This window comes from Emys orbicularis, chromosome 2, assembly GCF_028017835.1.
Source record: "Emys orbicularis isolate rEmyOrb1 chromosome 2, rEmyOrb1.hap1, whole genome shotgun sequence".
Classification (NCBI taxonomy): Eukaryota; Metazoa; Chordata; order Testudines; family Emydidae; genus Emys; species Emys orbicularis.
The window spans coordinates 220,012,660-220,031,273 of record NC_088684.1 but is presented as its reverse complement, the minus strand read 5'-3'; the positions used below and the strand labels follow the sequence as shown (position 1 = coordinate 220,031,273).

Genomic DNA, 18,614 nt, shown 5'->3' with positions numbered 1-18,614 from the left:
TAATAAACAGTGGTCAAAATGTCTGACAATACCTGGACATGAGAGGACCCGATGAAGGGCAGAGATCTGGCTGTGCAGACTCTTGTGCAGCCAGGAACCCTGAGGTGTATGGTTGTCCAGGTGCACTCCCCAACCCAGTAAGGAGGCATCCATCATGACAGTCTTTATGGATGGAACAGGAACAAAAGGAACCCCTATGCACACATCGTTTTTTATTTCCCCTCAGATTAGTGAGGATAGATGTTGCAAGACCCGTTTATCCAGAGGGGTCTCTGCTTGGGGCCCAGACTTTCTCCGCCATGCCTAGAGGCACTGGAGGCAGTGCCTTGCAAAGGGGGTCAGTGCACCAAACTCTCATTGCGGACTGAGTTCAAGTTGAGTAATGAGGTCGCTCATAGAGAGGAATCGGTTGAGGCTGGTATGCCCTGGCTCAATTGAGAACCGATTCACGTCAAATAAAGTCTATAAAACTCTTGTAGGGGTTAAAGTGGACTTTTCTGGATTTATCTGGAGTCCCGAGGAGTGAAACAGGTCAAGTAGGGAGGAGACTTCTGATACAACCATCCCCTGAAGAGCCAGTCACCTGGGCAAGGAAATATTGGTTCACACTGTCAGAGCTGGTGCTTCGCTACCACAGTCAGAACCTTTGGAAAGGCTCTTGGGGCAGTCAATAGGCCGAAGGGCTCTAGGCCCACCATAAAGCAGAAGAATCTCCTGTGCACTGGGTGAGTATCCTCCAAACCAAGGACTGCATACCAATTGTGTTCATTCAGGGAAGGGATTATAGGAGCCAGGGTAATCATCCTGAATCTTGAATGACGGATGAAGATATCCAGCTGCTTAGGTCCAGGATAGGTCTCCCGACCCCCTTCCTTTTTGGGATTAGGAAGTATTTGAATTAAGGGCCCTTCTGCATGTGTTGAGGCAATACAGGCTCTATTGCTCACAGCTGGATTAAGGAGCCCACCTCCTGTTTGAGAATCATCTCATGAGTGGGGTCCCTGAAGAGAGACAGGCAAGGGAGTTTTGGAGAAAGGGGAGACAGGAATTTGATTGTGTAGCTGATTAAAATAAAATGTACAAGACTGCTCTGTCTGAAGTTATATGCTGCCACATTAGAAGAAAACAGATCAGGCAGACACCAAAGGGGACGGGGCAGACTGGTTCTGCAAGGACTAGTTGATGGCTCAAGTGCCCTGTCAAAATGCCTTCTTGATAGGCGGCTGGGGTCTGAAGAGGGGATTGTGATGGTGAGAGATGTCTGGCATGTCCTTGGGGGCTGGACAGTACCTACAAGGTGGCAGCTTAGAATTTTTCCTGCAAGGTGCCAGGGTGTATGTTCCCAAGGAGCAGAGCATGGCATGAGAGTCCTTGAGGGAGTGAAGCAACACAGTCTTTTCACTAAACAGGCTGTTCCCCTCAAAGGGGAGATCTTCAACTGTGACATGGACCAAGGGAGCGGGCCTGGACTGGTACAGCCTCTGTCGCTCCGTTACAGCCTGGACCACGAGGTAGCTCAGGATAGAGTGAGAGAACAAGAATTCAGTCCCTTTGGAGGTCACAAAGTACTTCTTCTCAGCCCGCTTTAGCAACAGGGCATAGGTAGCTGGTGTGTGCCAAACAGCTTTAGCAAGCTCCCATATGGACTCATTGACTGTGAGCACCACTTTAGAAGAAGCCAGAGAGTGGAGAATGTCTAGAAGCTTATGGGTGGGAGGATCCTGAACATTTCCCAATGGGATCTGGAGGGTTTCTATAATCCTCCTCAAGAGCTTCTGGCATGTCTATAATCATCTGGGGGAGAGGAGAGACTGATGCCACCGCCTCACGTGAAAATGAAGATGCTATCAGTGAATCTGACAATACCAACTGTTCCTGTTAAGCAACAGGGGGCTGAGACGCCTCCCTTGGAGGTGATCTCTGGAAGACAGTGCTCAGGGTCCTCAGTCTGGGTCCCAAATGCATGGATTCCATGGGCCCACATATGGCCAGGGGGTATATAAGGGAACAGATACAGGCCCCGGCAGGGTACCATTGATCCCTAACCCCATAGTATGGGTCATAGTAGGACTTCCAGAGCCTCCTGGAGGCCTCTTTCTGAGCTGAGGTCTTGTGTTTGGGCTGCCGGGGGGGGGGGGGGGGGGGAGAGAGAGATGATAGCTGGGGTAAGGGAGAGAGGGAACATGCACAGTTTGTGTACACACAGCCTAGTGCAATGAAGACCTGGTCCATGATTGAAGCTTCTAATATACTCAGCAAATCTTTCCAGTCATTTGCTCAAGCAAGGAGATGACACAGAAGTAACAAAGTACTCAGTAAAGATCAAGTAGAGCAGGGGTCCCCAACGCGGTGCCCGCGGGCACCATGGTGCCCACCTACTGGCTGCCGGACAAGCAGCCGCCGAAATGCCGCTGAGAAGCAGCAATGTCAAGAAGCGTTACCGCCAAAATGCCGCCGAATTTCTGAGGAATTTCAGCGGCAACGCCTCTCGAGGACGCCTCCTGCCGTTGCCGCTTCACAAATTTCGGCGGCATTTCAGCAGCAACGCCTCTTGACGTTGCCGCTTCACGGCGGCATTTCAGCGGCTGCTTGTCCGGTGGCCATGGTCCTCGGCAGCTAGTCGTCCGGCGTCCGCCCCACAGAAAAGATTGGGGACCACTGAAGTAGACTTTCTGCTGATTTCTGATCCCATAAAGTAATATGCCTCCCCACTAAAAAAAAAAAAATGCTAACAGAAAAATGGAAGCTATGGCTCCTTTGTCCAAAAATTATTTCAGACTAGTTGAGTCATTTAATCCCTTCTCCTGGCCTACGGGACTAGGTTTCAATTTGTGGGACGGGGAGAAGAGGTGAACGAGAGGAAGGAAACTATAGTTTGGTACCTTTACGTTTTATTTTATATAGCAATCAAAGCAAGCAAAATGTTTTCTTGCTCAGAGACATTTGTCAGTTAATTTCAGCTTCCTGTCCGAATCCTGCACTTTATCTTTTTTCCCCCACCCAGTCTTCCAACTTTGCAAGTTTAGCAGAGATTCCCTTAGCCTTAGTTCTGCAGTTGCTCCCTTTGCTCCCCATTGGGTAAATGTAACAGGGGAGAACTGGCTAGGAAAATTAGGCCAGTCAAGAACAACAAAAGAACGGCCATACTGGGTCAGACCAAAGGCCCATCCAGCCCAGTATCCGGTCTACCGACAGTGACCAATGCCAGGTATCCCAGAGGGAGTGAACCTAACAGGTAATGATCAAGTGATCTCTCTCCTGCCATCCATCTCCACCCTCTGACAAATAGAGGCTAGGGACACCATTCCTTACCGATCCTGGCTAATAGCCATTAATGGACTTAACCTCCATGAATTTATCTAGTGCTCTTTTAAACCCTGTTATACTCCTAGCCTTCACAACCTCCTCAGGCAAGGAGTTCTACAGGTTGACTGTGTGCTGGGTAAAGAACTTCCTTTTATTTGTTTTAAACCTGCTGCCCATTAATTTCATTTGGTGGCCCCTAGTTCTTATATTATGGGAACAAGTAAATAACTTTTCCTTATTCACTTTCTCCACACCACTCATGATTTTATATACCTCTATCATATCCCGCCTTAGTCTCCTCTTTTCCAAACTGAAAAGTCCTATTAAAGACACAGTCAAAGGGTTACATCATAGATTTAAGCATTGACACTAGTTTTTACAAAATGAAGCTTTTCGTGAGTAACTAGATTTGACTTGGAGATGCCAGAGTTAAATGTAGGTTCTCAAGAAATTTATTGTTTACTATGTCTTAGGTCTTGGTTCTAGCTGTGTTGCTCTGTATAAGTATGGCTTGAAGCAACAGCTGGAATCACATTTGTAATGAAATAAAGCTAGAAAGCAGTTTTGACACCCTGAATGACCTCCAAATCAAACAGACTATAACAAACAGAAGGGTCCATTTAATACAATGCAGTATGCAATTACCCTGCCACATGCAAGATTAATGAACAGAATTGTGATATGAAAACAAGGATATTCATTAGTCTAATTGTTTAAGCCTAGTTCAAAGTGTAATACATTTTTCATTTTGATGGCAACATTAAGCTTATTTTATTATATATACATACACACACTGTTCCCCCTTTCTTACACCAAAAAGATATACAACTCTAAGTGTGGCTTTATCAAGGAACATAAAGTCAGAATACCAGTACATATTGTGAGCAATCTGACATCTCACATCACTGGCCATTATGGACATGACACAATGATGAAAGAACAGATAGTGTAAGAAGAGTCTTTGGAACCAGTCCAAACCCTTGTGATCAGCATGTTGCTGCAAACTTAAGTGGCCAACCACAAAGTATTATTTAGGTTGCACATGTTGAACTCACCAATATGCAGCCAATGCCACAAGGCCCATAGCAAGATGAACAATGGGTCTACGTTCATTGTAATTATCCTGCCACAGAATAGTAAGCAGAATCTGTCTCATCAGAAGCTCTCATTTACAAAATTAAGCTTTCTAGCCCAAGAACATAACTTTCAGACTGTGACTGCTGCTATCCCATCTGCTCATGTCTACAAATTACCTCTTGGAATATTGTTTTAGTCCTAGCCTACTCCCATTCATTTTAACTCTGAAGTCTAATGATGACAATATAAAATGTCAGCACCAGTAATTATCTGACTGCTAAGCATTTTATCAGACATACAGCCAATGTTCTTTACCTTTTTTCAGACTGACAGATAATCTGTGAGGGATAGCAGTGGGTGGCTGATTGTTGCCAATGGTTGCTAGAATAGGGAACTAGGAGTTCAACCTCCAAAAGATTTCAAGTCACCTCTGCCCACAAGGAAGGAAGGTAGAGGATTTCCTTCTCCAGTGAGATTAATAGTTTTTCCTGGTTAAACCTCATCTAAAGATTCTCAACTCAAGAATTTTTCACTCATCTTTTCTACAAAGATGTCTTTATCTTATTTTACATGTTCTGCTGACTGAACTTTCTCTCAAGCAGTCTATTTCGTTTCAGACTACTTATCATTTGGGGAACAAATGGCCAGATTTTCAAAGGCATTTTAGGTGCCTAAAGAGGCAGATGGGATTTTCAGAAGCACCTACAAGTGTAACTCAGATTGGCGTGAGGCACTTCTTAAAAGTCCCACTAGGCACTTATCCATATCTTTAGTCACCTAAATATCTTTGAAAAATCTGACTCAAAGTCACTACACCCGGCTGTTTGGCATGTATGGAGAGGGAAGACCAACTTCATCACTCCTAAAGTAAGCCCTGTAATGGATACAGTTTGAAGATGAAATATTACTCATTTTAGTAGATATTGATAATTAACACCTAAGAGACCTGAGTGAAGCCTTCGCCAAGCAAATGAGCTTACCTGCAGCCATTCATCATCACCTCTCTCTACTGAGGTTATGTCTACACGGCAATAAAAAAAATAATAAAAAACCTGTGGCTGGCCCATGCCACATGACTCAGACTGCAGGGGTGTCTGTTTGCAGTGTAGGCTTCTGGTCTCAGGCTGCAGCCCAAGCTCAGGGACCCTCCCACTTTGCAAGGTCCTAGAACCTAGGCTCCAGCCTGAACCCAGATGTCTACACTGCAATTAAAGAGCCCCACAGCCCGACTTCCACGAGCCTGAGTCAGCTGGCAAGGGCCTGCCGCAGGTGTCTAATTGCAGTGTAGAAATACCCTAAGAATCTCTGTACAGTCCCTGAAAAGGAAACCAGTAGCTTATGAGTCAGGAGAAAGAAAAGCCACCACAGACTAAATACGGCCAATTCATACAAGTGCACATAGGAGCATCTAAGATGGAGCTCAGAATAGATGACCTGAATTTCTAACAAAGTAGATACATTCTGCTTCTTCTTAGTGAAGGTTTGTCAATAGCCACCACCTTTGAACTTCAATGGCTTTGCCACAAGGGCAAACACTTACTACAAAGAAAAGCAAAAATAGTCAAGTATTAGGACACTTGTAATCATTCCTATTTAAAATTAGATTGGTGCCAACCTTGGACTAAGGCAGTTTCAAGGCTCTCATGGTTTCAGTCATTATTTTGCATGGTTTCCTGTAGTTACTGCTGTTTTCAGACTGATTCCTAACTATCAGAGGCAGCATCCATGCCTGGCTCCAACAGAACTTCTCTGGCTCTGCTCAAAGGTTTGTGTTACATGGCCTCCCAAGAGTTTATGGTCTCAGAGACATTGTTTTTATTGCATTTGTGACACCAAACCCCTTGCACTTTTGTCATGTTGCAGTTAGTTTCCAATAAATGTGTCAACAAATCTGGTATCTGCTATTTGTTTGCCTTTGTATTCAGTCTTTGTGCTTTGGTATTTTTTAGTTAGGTGCACTTCAGTTTTCACTGCTTGCCAATACTCTAATTTGAGAGGCACAATTTTCATCAGCTCTACAATGCCCATTGCTCTCTTGAGTTGCATCAGGGTCGCATCCATTTGTGGTTTAAATTTTGGCCTGGCTATCAGTTGCAACAAATAATTTAGCTTCCATTTCATTCATCTATTCCCACAATTTAGCTCTATTACATTGAGCTTTGCTACAGATCTATGATCTAACTTGCCAGACTGTTTCTTGTAAAAAGCTGTGTCTTTCCCAAGTGACATCCTTGATTCTTCTCTAATTTCTTTGCAATAACATTTGCTCTTAAGAAAAGCTTGGAAGCACTGGCATGGGGGAAAGAGAGAGCAAACCCACCTACCCAACAAGACACTCCACTGCACATGCTTTTCCCTCTGGGAAGAGATGAGAGAACAAACACCACATGACAAATGTGTAGTCATGTTGCTTAATTCACTACTGAAAGCTCAGAGGCTACAGCGATGAGTAGAGCCCCACCAAATTCATGGCTCTGTTTGGTCAATTTCACGGCCATAGGATTTTAAAATTCATAAATTTCATGATTTCAAATATCTAAATCTGAAATTTCATGGTGCTGTAGTTGTAGGGATCCTGACCCAAAAAGGAGTTGTGGTGGGGTTCGCAAGGTTATTGGGGGGGAGAGGGGGGAAGAGAATAGAGTTGTGGTAATGCTACCCTTCTGCTGGAAGCAGCGCTGCATTCAGGGCTGGGCAGCCAGAGAGCAGCAGCTGCTGGCCGGGAGCCCAGCTCTGAAGGCAGAGCCGCCGCCAGCAGCACAGAAGTAAGGATGGCATAGTATGGTATTGCCACCCTTACTTCTGCGCTGCTGCCTGCAGAGCTGGGCCCTCAGTCGCCACTCTATGGCCGTCCAGCTCTAAAAGCAGCAGCGCAGAAGTAAGGGTGACGTGGTATGGTATTGCCACCATTACGTCTGAGTCGCTGCTGGCATGGCACTGCCTTCATAGCTGGTCACCCAGCCAACAGCCATCACTCTCCAACCCTCCCCCTCTTTCCCCCCCCCCCCCCCCCCAGCTCTGAGGGCAGTGCAGAAGCAAGGGTGGCAATACCACAATCCCCCTAAAATAACTTTGTGACGCCCCTGCAACTCCCTTGTGTATCAGGACCACCAATTTGGTAAATGCTGGTCTCCCCCGTGAAATCTGTATAGTATAAGGTTAAAGCACACAAAAGACCAGATTTCACAGTCCATGACACGTTTTTCCTGGCCGTGAATTTGGTAGGGCCCTAGCAATGAGCATATTAGAAGTCGATATAGAATAGTTCCCTTCCACAGTGAGGGATTCAGGTGGCTTCATTTGCTCTGTTATTTGTAAGCATATAGTTTACTTCCAGTACCATGTAAAAGTTGCAACACAGATGTGCTAGAAGGTCTTTATCTTGACACCCTGCACCCAGTTACCTGACATGACATGGATCAAGATCACAAAAGATTAATATTAAGCTTGTCCCATGACAGAGACCAATACTGACTAGTCCAATGGCTACTCATAATCCATCCATACTACTAAACAGAATCATACTGTAAGAAAACAATGTTACCAGGTCCCTTGACATGATAGGTTGTATTATGTAGTCATAATTTACGTTTCAGAGACAAATAAGTGGTTCTCTAGTGCAGCATATTCTAAAGATTGCTTGGGTGATGGGGTGTTTAATATATATTTATTTTCAGGAATTTTAAAGCTACTTTCTGGGGGGAATTATGAAGCTTTGTAGCTATAATTAACTCGCATAATAGTGTGAGATAGTCGAAAACTAAAAACTAAATAGAAGGGGTAAAAGTCTACCTGCATCAGCCTGCCATCCTAGGCAAAAATCCCAAGACACAATTTCTTTGCACATTCAAGAGCAGGGGTGAAAAAACCCTGTAACAGTTCCTGCAGTTCATCGGCATGTGTGTGCATTGTTTTTGAAAAGAGATAAGCAATGGATCTGGTAGGAAAGCAGTAACAGTAGGCTTGGAAGGATTACATATTTTTTAATTGATGCACATCAATTTCACTGTACACACAAACTGACCAAAAAAAAAAAAAGAAACTTCCACCAATAATGAACAGAAATGTAGACAAAAAAGGAAAAATGCTGCTTCAGAACTTAGTCAAAATCCAGTGATGTAGACTTTTGAATTAGGCTGGTTCGAAATGGACTAGTGAATTAATAGTAAAACAGGTATGATTTGTTGAGTTTAGGATATTTACTTTGTAAATTTTGTCATGTGATGTTGACAATTTGCATTATAATGATGTATGAAGCTTTAACTTTTTGAATCTCAATGTCTATCATTAAATTGTCTGTCACCTCCATAATTTCCAGAAACTGTGAATTTGAGAGAATTTTTTAAATTGCTTAAGAATAAGCCTCTATTATCCATCAAAATAATAAAAATAAATAAAAATCTAATACTGTCAAGCCTACATAATAGCCACATAGCAAGCCATTTGAAGATCATATACTCCTGACATTATGTAGGCTAGGAAAAAAAAGTGTTTTTTAAATTTATTTAACTCAAGTTAAATTTGAAACAACTTAGCACCTAGTATAGGCATAGTTTAACATAAGCTAGCTGGTTGTAGTATGTCCTAGGGGGAGCCCAAGTTACACCACACCACCAGCTGTCACAATTTTAAAAGGTCTTAAGCTGTTAATGTAGCAGATGTAGGTACATTTGAGTTTTCTAGTTATGTATGAAAACAGCCTTTAAAAAGGTAAACTGTAATGCAATACAAGATCTAACTGCTACAGCAAAAAAAAAAAACCTAACCCCCACAAAATCCACAGTTCTGACATCTCTTAATTTCTCTTTTGAAGAGAAGAAAAACAATTGTAAGAAAGGCATCTGAACTCACAGATTTTAATGTTAAACAGTACTGAATCAGACAGGAGTTCTCAGTGTTGATATTAATGTTGCCAACTCTTGCAAATTAATTATGAGTCACACAGTTTTGGAGCCTGCAGCAGGAGCTCTTGCGAAGATGCAAAAAGCTCCTTTGCTCCTGTGATTTTCAGAGTTGGTTTGAAAACAGGGGTGCACAGCTGTGGGCAAGAGACTCTGTGAAGGACCAGACCGGTCCTTGCCACTGCCCTGCCTTCATCCCTATGTAAGGAGCAGAGGGTCATGGCAGCAGGAGCAAGAGAGCTGTGGGAGGGCCCAGGGAAACAAGAATAATAAAATTACGTCTAGCTACTTGCAGTTATGATTACATTAATTTTATTTTAAAACATTCAATTTGTCATTGTATAACTGATCAAACCTATAAAAAGTAGAATATTTAAAAAACATTAAAAAAAATCTCAATGTATTTGTAAAAACAAAGATTCTAAATAATTAATATTGTATTAAAAAACGGCTTGCACAGTCATGCCACACTGAGGCCCAGACAGTAGATGGCCCCTTACATCTTACCCATGTACGCATCAGTCTTGATGTCACCATGCATTGTCCATCTAGCGCAGGATTTGTACTGCAAGCCATCAGTTTTGATGTGTGTGGTAAATATATAGCGTTGCCAACTCTTGCAATTTGTTTGCAAGCAACAGGATTTCAGAGGGTGCGGGAGCTGGTCTCCCCATGACAAGAGATGCTCCAACCCCCTCGCGAAATTCAGCCCTGCTCGAAGCTGGCAGTCTCTCCCCTTGCTCATTCTTTGCTCCCTCTTGGGAGAGCAAACCAGCAGCTCAGCATAGCTCCACTCCCTCTTCCCCTACTTGGAGAAACACGGACAGGACAGTCAGGGCCGGCTTTAGGCCGATTCCCCAGAATCGGGCCCCACGCCTTAGGCGACTTTTTAATTTTTCTTACTCACCCAGAGGCGGTCCGCTCCGGGTCTTCGGCGGCATTTCGGCGGCGGGGGGGTCCTTCAGTGCCGCGGAAGACCCAGAGCGGACCCCCCCGTCACCGAAGTGCCGCCGAAGACCCGGACCGCCACCGGGTATTCGAATCAGGCCCCGCAGGTCCTAAAGCCGGCCCTGAGGAAGTGCCTCTCCTCCTCCCCTTCTGCACCCAAAGAACCCTAAGAGGAGCAGCGATGAGGCTGGGGGCTGAACTGAGAGAGAAGGGGGGACAGGATTAATTGCTGGGCAGGGAATGGGCAGATGTGGGGGTGAGAGCTCCTGCAGCAGGGCCAAAAAAAAAATCACCTTTCCCAATGCTCTTCTCCCAAGTGTAACACTAAGTCTCTCGCATACACCCAACAGAATTTTAAAAAAAATTCAAGAGACTAAAAAACCCACAATATAATTTTCTTTAACAAAACAAAGCATGATTTTGCGGGGGGTCGGACTCATGATTTTTGATCTCTTGATCTCTATACACCAATGAGCAGCTTGTACATGCACACAATATGCATATCTTCACTGTGTTTTTCGTGTAATCTATTACATACTCAGCAATTTGTAGTTTAGTCTGCATACAATTTCTAGCCAGTGTTGCCAACTTCTAAAAGAGACAGACTCGGTCTTTTTTTAAAGAAAAACAAAAAAACTAACACACACAACCACCCACCCACAAAAAAGCACTTATCTAAACAGTTTCAGGGACTTTGAGTTTCTTCAAGTTTTGTTTCAGTGGAAACGGTCTGAAGTCATGCTTAATTAGGCAAATAAAGTAATGATATCAGAATTTACTGGACACCAGAATAATAAGATTTCCAGTTTGTTTAGCCAAAAATGCTGAGAATTACTGTAGGAACGTTTGGGCAAAGACTGTATGGTGCTTGCTACCATAACAAGGAAATCAAACTGGCCATGTTAAAAAACAACAAAAAACACACACTAGTAAAAAGTAAGAATCTCAGTGTGATGAAGCATGAAAGAGGAAAAATTACATGTTTAAAACAAAAACAATGAGGAGCATGCATCTGAAGAAGTGGGATTTTTACCCACGAAAGCTTATGCCCAAATAAATCTGTTAGTCTTTTAGGTGCCACCGGACTCCTCGTTGTTTTTGTGGATACAGACTAACACGGCTATCCCTCTGATGTTTAAAACACAAGATTCATTTGAAGTCACTGTATGTTAGATATGAAAAGTTAGGGACCAGAGAAACTTCTGGAAGAATCAGCAAGCAACACAGCAGTCCAATACATATCCATCTAATCCTCAGAAACAGAAGATTCTTTCACTGTAATATCAGAGCACTATTCTGCAACGAGTAAAATTTGTGCATTATGTTACAAAAGTTGGACAGCCGAAGATATTTACTTCTACACTTGTAAAATGAAGAGGGTTAGCACTGCTCTAAACATGTGCACTGGGAGGAGAGAGAATAGGCTACATAGTGTCCTGGTTTAGTATTCTTCTAAATTAAAGTATGTATTGAGCAACAAACAAAAATTTGCCCCTAGTGGACTACAATCATGTTCTGTTCAGGACCAAGGACATGTCTACACAGGAAGACAAGCCGAATTAACTCCAGGTGTGAATTTAAGGGGGGGGGGGTCAGTTGCAAATTTAAAATAGGATCTTCTGATAAAAGAAAAATGGATTTTTTTTTAGTAAAATCATATTGCTAAATTTTTTTTTACACTGCTTAAGGCACCTGTGATCATCGAAGAGCCAACATTGCAAAGACCTTGACTACACTAGGCTTCCCCCTCTCCCTCCCAGTCCCATTTTCAAATGGCGCTGAGCCAGTGAGAGCAACAAAGCCAGTAATAATGGGGACACTAATGTAGATGGCTCCTGGCAATTGATGGTATTGCCTCTACACTAACCCGCCTATCGTTACCAGCAACACAACTGAACTCGTGGTAGTAGTGATTGAAAATTTTGTGCATGAAACAAAAAACAAAAACAAAAAACCCTGGTGTAGACACCCTTTAAGAGTGAGGTGTGGTTACCACTTGATTTTGTGCTTCATGAGAATGGTTTAAGTGACAATTAGTTAGCCCTCTGCAAATCCTAGGAGACAACGGAGAGCTCAAGCATAGCCAAGATTCTGATCCGAGGTGCAGAACTTTAACAACTGTCAATTATGTGGGGGGAAAAATTAAAAAGGTCACTTAAATAGCAGGCCAACTAAGGAGTATCAGCTGGGCTCACTTGATAGAGTTATCATTGGGCCCCAAACCCTGAACCCCACAATGCCTTTTTAAAAGTTACTTCCTGAAGTAGAGCCATGTTTAATAAGGATGCATCTGTGTGCAGCGCTTAGCATTACAATAATGCCCAAAACTACTATAGCTAAGAAATTCTTCAAATTTGATATTGTCAACAAACCCAGACACTAAATTTTGCTTAATATTGGGTTTTTACATAGCACCTTTCAGCCACAAATCTCAAGGCACTTTACAAAGCACATTAAGCTCTTATGTGAACACTTTATTCTGAAAGAAAGTGGTTTTAGTTCACTTGTGAATTAAGCTAAACAAAGGCCACTTTACTTTTGAATGAGGGCATCCACACAGGGATTTGATGCACTTTAATTCACACCTGTAGTTAATTTGACTTATCACATCTAGACAAGCCCTTAGTCCTGAACAGAAATAGTCTACATAAACAAGATTAAAGCCCAGTTTGCTTCATTTTTCCTAAGTACAACATTATCACATTAAAACATTCAAGAAAATGGGGCTCCAAGCAATTTTCAGTGTTCAATAAAGTCTCATTGAATTGTCAATAACTAGAGCTCCTACCAAAAATCAGTGTCCATTTTGGTCAATTTCACAATCATAGGATTTTTAAAATAGTAAATTTCATAATTTCAGCTATTTAAATCTGAAATTTCATGGTGTTGTAATTGTAGAGGTCTTGACGCAAAAGGGAACTGTATGGTGGTCACAAGCGTAGTGTGTGTGTGTGGGGGGGGGGGGGGTTTTGCAGTACTGCTACCCTTATTTCGTGCTAGCGGCGGCACTTCCTTCAGAGCAGGGCACAGAAGAAAGAATGACATGGTATGATATTGCCACCCTTACTTCTGCGCTGCTGCCTGCAGTGCAGGGCCCTCAGTCAGCAGCCACCACCCTCTAGCTGCTCCGCTCTGAAGGCAGCGCAGAAGTACAGATGGCAATACCATGACACCTCCCCACCAAAATAACCTTGCAATCCCCCTGCAATGCCCTTTTGGGTAAGGTCCCCCAATTTGAGAGACACTGGTCTCCCCCGTGAAATCTGTATAGTACAAGATAAAACCACACAAGACCAGATTTCACAGTCCATGATGCATTTTCCATGGCCATAAGTTTGGTAGGGCCCTATCAATAACTTTGTATAGAAATAGTCATAGTACACAACACAGCTGTGTAGTCTTCTGTGCATCAACAGCATAGAGCAGAACAAAACCCAACTTATCTAAGGAGACCCTCCCAAACAGACCACAAGAAACTTCAAGTATCTACAGTAAAAGGCTGAATGACCATGTTGAGCTTGTTGTAACTTTAACTTCCAGTCCCAAGGACCCTGGGTACTTCAATTCTGAAACTGTGAACATGTAACTATCCATAATACTCACCTCTATCCTAGCTCTAATGCATGTGTACTTAATGTGTTTTAAAACCACTGTTAGAGCAAGAAGATTCCAAGGTGAGGCTGCCACTCTAGCCTTCCTTTGGAGTTTCCTGGCTTTTGTTAGTCATTCAAATAGCGAATGATGTAACTATTTCTTTTTAGTGGATTGTTTAAATAGTGGCCTGGGAAGGCGGTTTTGCCATTAGATGCTACCAAAAGTAAAAACCCTCATTTAACAATGCATTTTGTTAACAAGATGACAATTCTCACCGTTTCTCAGCCACTCTTCCCCATGCAGTATAGTTTTGCTATCATATATTTTTAGTTCTTGGTCAGTTATGTTTCTGTAGAATGATTATGAGGTTTCTTTCAGAGGATGGTCTTAGTATTTTCAAAGTACTTATTATTCATTTATCAGACACCACATGTGCACCAGTTAATATACCACCACCACGACGCCATCTAGCTAATCAATTAGTTGTTCAATAATGAAATGCTACAAATATATTACTAATTTCATAGATTCATTTACATTACAGCTTCGAATGTAGGAATATGAAACATTTGACATTTTACAAAGAAGTCAGAGTGAAGTTTTATAGAAGAGGATGACCATCACAGGAGGAGCTCTGTTGCTCATGTAATAAACTTTTAAAAGTACCCCAGAAAACGTTTTTATGTAGAAAAGACATACATCTAAAATAAAAATAAGAATGCAAGATGGCTTACTCCTCCCTTGGAATTTAACCAAGTGGGAGCTCGAGCTCCTGAACTGCCCTTAGCTTGTTGCTGGAGAGTATGGAGCACTCACTTTGGAAGCTGTCACACCACTCTTCTCATAGTCTTACTGCATGTGGCTGTGCTTTGGTAGGAAATTGTGACAAAGAACTTTAAGAACACTTAAAAGAGTGAATGAATTTCACTACAGTTATTATCACACATCCAATAAGTCTGGTCTAAACTAAAGCACTATGGGCCAATTTTTAAAGGAAGGAAATTATCTGGCCCTTAACACTGAACAAGTATTGTTTCAAAGGGTAATCATCGGCTACCCCATTCTGGATTTTACACTGATAGTTATTTGTTATTTAGGACATCCACTAGTAGGCACAGAGGAATTTTGCAAGCACTACAGGAGGTCCAAGTGCTAATGAGGAGATTTTTGCATTTCCTCTCATTGGCCCACCCCCTTCTCCAAAACATGCTTTTCTAAACACTCATTCTATTAAATTTAAATGTTCTGTTCTTTGCTCCTCTGACAACCTTATAAAAAAACTGGAACTAGAGAACAAATCAGTTAGCATTACATTGGCATAAACTCTAGTAGCCTAGCTGTCCCTACTAAATAGAACTAACACTTCCTAACGCATCCAGTTTTTCAACCAATTGAAAAGATATTTATTCAGCAGCGTCCATGGAATTTTTCTGCACTCATTCAGTCTTCAGGCAGGGATCTTATCTCCAAAAGTAGTACAGAATCAACACAAAAATAACTAGAAGGGAGTAAATCATCCTGAACAATGAAGTTAATGGAAAATTCCACTGAGGCATCATGCTAAGCTCCAAAGAGGGAAGGGAAAGAGAGGAGTGCCATTTTCCAGTTTTAAATTAAGTCAGTCCAAGCTGACACATTGTTACTATTTTAGAACAGGCATAGACATTTCAGCTGCATGTTGAAAATGTTTGTCTTCATGACGAATGCCTTTAAGAAAATATAGCCACCAAAAATAACTATTATACAAGGAGATATTATTTAAAAAAAGATTAGACTAGATTAAGCAAGAGTTTGGCAATATCAAACTCCTATCTCCTTTGTATTATAAAGATATGGCTATAATCTTAACCAGGAGTATGTAGACAAGTATTACATTTGCCAAAACTGATTACTTCCTTTGAAAGTTTGTTTTTCCTGCTGCATCACATTCTCTTCTCCCAACACCTTTTAATGGTTTTCTGCTTCTACAGTGGAGTATTCATAGTCTTGCTAATGCAACATCAATATCTTGTAGACAAGTCTGTCATCTTTACTGTTAAGTCTTGACAGTAAGCAATCTTACTCCTGGAGTTAAATACAGTAAACTTGACTATCTAAATATTCTCTTCATTCCAACAAATCTCTCCAGATTTTTAAAAATACAGTTCTACATGCTATTTGGTTTTTAAACTTGGGGGGGGGGGGGGGGGAGTGTATGATTCCCCATCCCTTCAAGCCAGCTTACCATGTATTTCAAAAATTTGATCAGCTATAAACTTGAAATTCAGGGACTCTTTAAGACTCTGTTTCTAATTTCACTATATGTGCTTTCAAGTTTTAGGGGAAATCCATTACCCAAGCTATTTAAGCCTATAAAAGCAGTTTGTGCTGTGGAAAGCATACATTCTCCACCCCCCATTCCCAACCACCCCTCTCCTCCACAAAAAAGTAAATGAGACAAGGTGGGTGAGAGACCAACAGAAGTTGGCCCAGTAAAACTCTCTTACTCACCTTGTCTCTCTAATATCCTGGGACCCACAGGGCTACAACACCACTGCATAACTAAAAGCAAAAAAGCTACACACATTCCCTACCTCACAGGTCTGACCAGAAGGCAGATTCACAATCATACTCTTTGCCTATGTGTACTAATTTCCCCACCACAAAAACAAAAATTTTAAAAATGCACCATCTTTTGAAGTAAGCAATGGGACCCAATGACAACTTTTCACCTACTTTTAGGTTAGCAAAAATAGATGTTAGATCCCTAAAGTCAATACTTCTTCCTCTGAAATATTTATATTTACAATACCAAGTGAACTGTTAAGAACATTGGTGGGTCTTCTAGCGGTTCAGAGCGGTTCAGATGAAACGATAAAAGTTTATAGATAGTGCTCTTAAACAAATCAAACAAAAAAAATGAAACCACATTCATGGGGACTAGAAACAATGAGCCCATCTCCAACTGAAACCAAATGGAAGTGGAAGAAGGTTTAGAACTCCTCTCTTCCCCGCCCTTTGATTAAGGCAGGAGGGTGCAGTTGAGATGGGAAGCCTCCCATACAGGACAGTCTAAAGCAAACCAGCACATTCTCGCTGCCAACCAGTAAACACGTTTCTGGGAAAGAACTTAAAGCTCATCCGGCTTTCAGGCCCATTCGGAAGTGCTTGTTCTGAACGCAAATATCCTCTCCCCGTTTACCGTAGCCAGTGTTACACACGAGACACTTAGTTGTTACACTGATGTTTCTGATGGGAAAATGAAGACACTCTAACCAGCTCCCCCACCCCCTTGAATATTTCCGACTAGGTTTCCAAGGATAGCTAGCCGAAGGGAAAGGAATCAAGAGGACCCGCGGGCTGGTGGGAACAGAGTCCAGGCAAGAGCAGAGTAGCAGCCGGCTGCCCTCTCCGGGTGCAGGCGGAGGGAACCTGGAGCCCCAGAAGGGCTAAAGGACTCCATGGCACCCGCCGGGAAGAGCTGGGAGAAGGGGCCCGAGGCAGAAGGGCGAGCGGGCAGCTCGGCGTAGGCGGCCGGCGCACACTTGAGCCCGGCGTTCCCGGGGGGGGGTTTCCAAGGCGGCTCAGTCGGGTGAGCGCGGACAGCTCCACTAGAGACTGGAGGGGGACGGGGCGCGCGGGAAGGGGCAGCCCCTGGGGAGTGAAATCCCGCGGACTCCAGCCCAGCGCTGCCAAAGGCGCCGGAGCCGCCCGGGGGGGACGCGGGACTCACCTCGTCGTCGTGGTGCTGGCAGTAGCTGGCCCGGTCCGGGAAGACGGAGGCGAGGATGTTGTAGGGCGCGGCGGGGTAGGGCTGGCCGAGGGCGAGCTGGGCAGCCGGCCCGGGAGCGGCGGCGGCGGCGGAGCCGGGCGCCCCGCCGAAGCGCTCGATGAAATGGTCCTTGGTGAGGCGGACGCGCTGGTGCGCCCGCACGCAGTTGTCGCACAGGTGCTCCTGGCAGTCCAGGCAGCGCGAGCTGGCCGCGTTGCCCTCGTCGCAGGAGCTGCAGCGGGGCTCGCCCTGCCGGCTGTGCGGCCGCCGGAGCAGCAGCGAGGCTGAGCCGCCCCCGCCGGAGGAGGACGGGGACGGGGCGACCGCAGAGGCGGCGGCGGGGGACGAGCCGCTGCCGGCCGAGCGGTGCTGCTGCTGCTGGCGGGGGTGGTGGTGCCGGTTGTTGCTGCTGCTGCCGCCTCCCCCTCCCCGGCCGTTGTTCTTCTGCTCCTCGGCGGCGGCGGCCGCCACCACCACCACGTCCAGCAGGTTGCTGAGGAGGAAGTTGGAGGAGGGCAGCGCGTCCATGCCCGAGGGCTCCGAGATCACCACCTTCTGGTCGCAGATGGGGCAGCGCAGCTTGAGCGCGTCCCCCGCGGCCGGGTGCTGGCGCTGCGCCTCCAGGCACTGGCGGCAGAAGGCGTGCAGGCAGGGCAGGACGTGCAGGCGGCGGGACGGGGCGCAGGACGAGCCGCCCGCCGAGGAGGAGTTGGAGGTCTGCGAGGAGGAGGAGGAGGTGGAGGAGTTGGAGGAGATGGGAGCCGGCGAGCCGCACATCTCCTTGCACAGCGGGCATAGCTGGAAGTCCGCCTCGGGAAACGAAGCCATTTGCAAGCGGCCTGGCTGCGGGGGAAGGGGGGCACGAGCCGCGGGGTGCAAGCGCCTCAGCAGCAGGGACTCATGGAGAAACCGGATTGCAAATCGCTTGGCATCGATTATTAGTCGGTGTCTGCAGGGAGTCGGATCCTCGGAGCGCCTCGCCCCCGGGGGAGGTGGGGGGCGCTGGGTGCGGTTGTCCCGTTCGCTGCTGGCCAATG

General features: G+C 44.6%; 1 protein-coding gene across 1 annotated transcript in view; it reads right to left on the bottom strand.

Annotated features, from left to right (window-relative positions):
- TRIM71 (tripartite motif containing 71) overlaps positions 1–18,405 on the bottom strand; it is an 85,600-nt gene extending 67,195 nt beyond the window's left edge. Inside the window, exon 1 of the mRNA XM_065400201.1 lies at positions 17,539–18,405. Within this exon, the coding sequence (XP_065256273.1) occupies positions 17,539–18,405 (867 nt within the window). The remainder of the gene's footprint in view (positions 1–17,538) is intronic.
- Between the last annotated feature and the right edge of the window lie 209 nt (positions 18,406–18,614).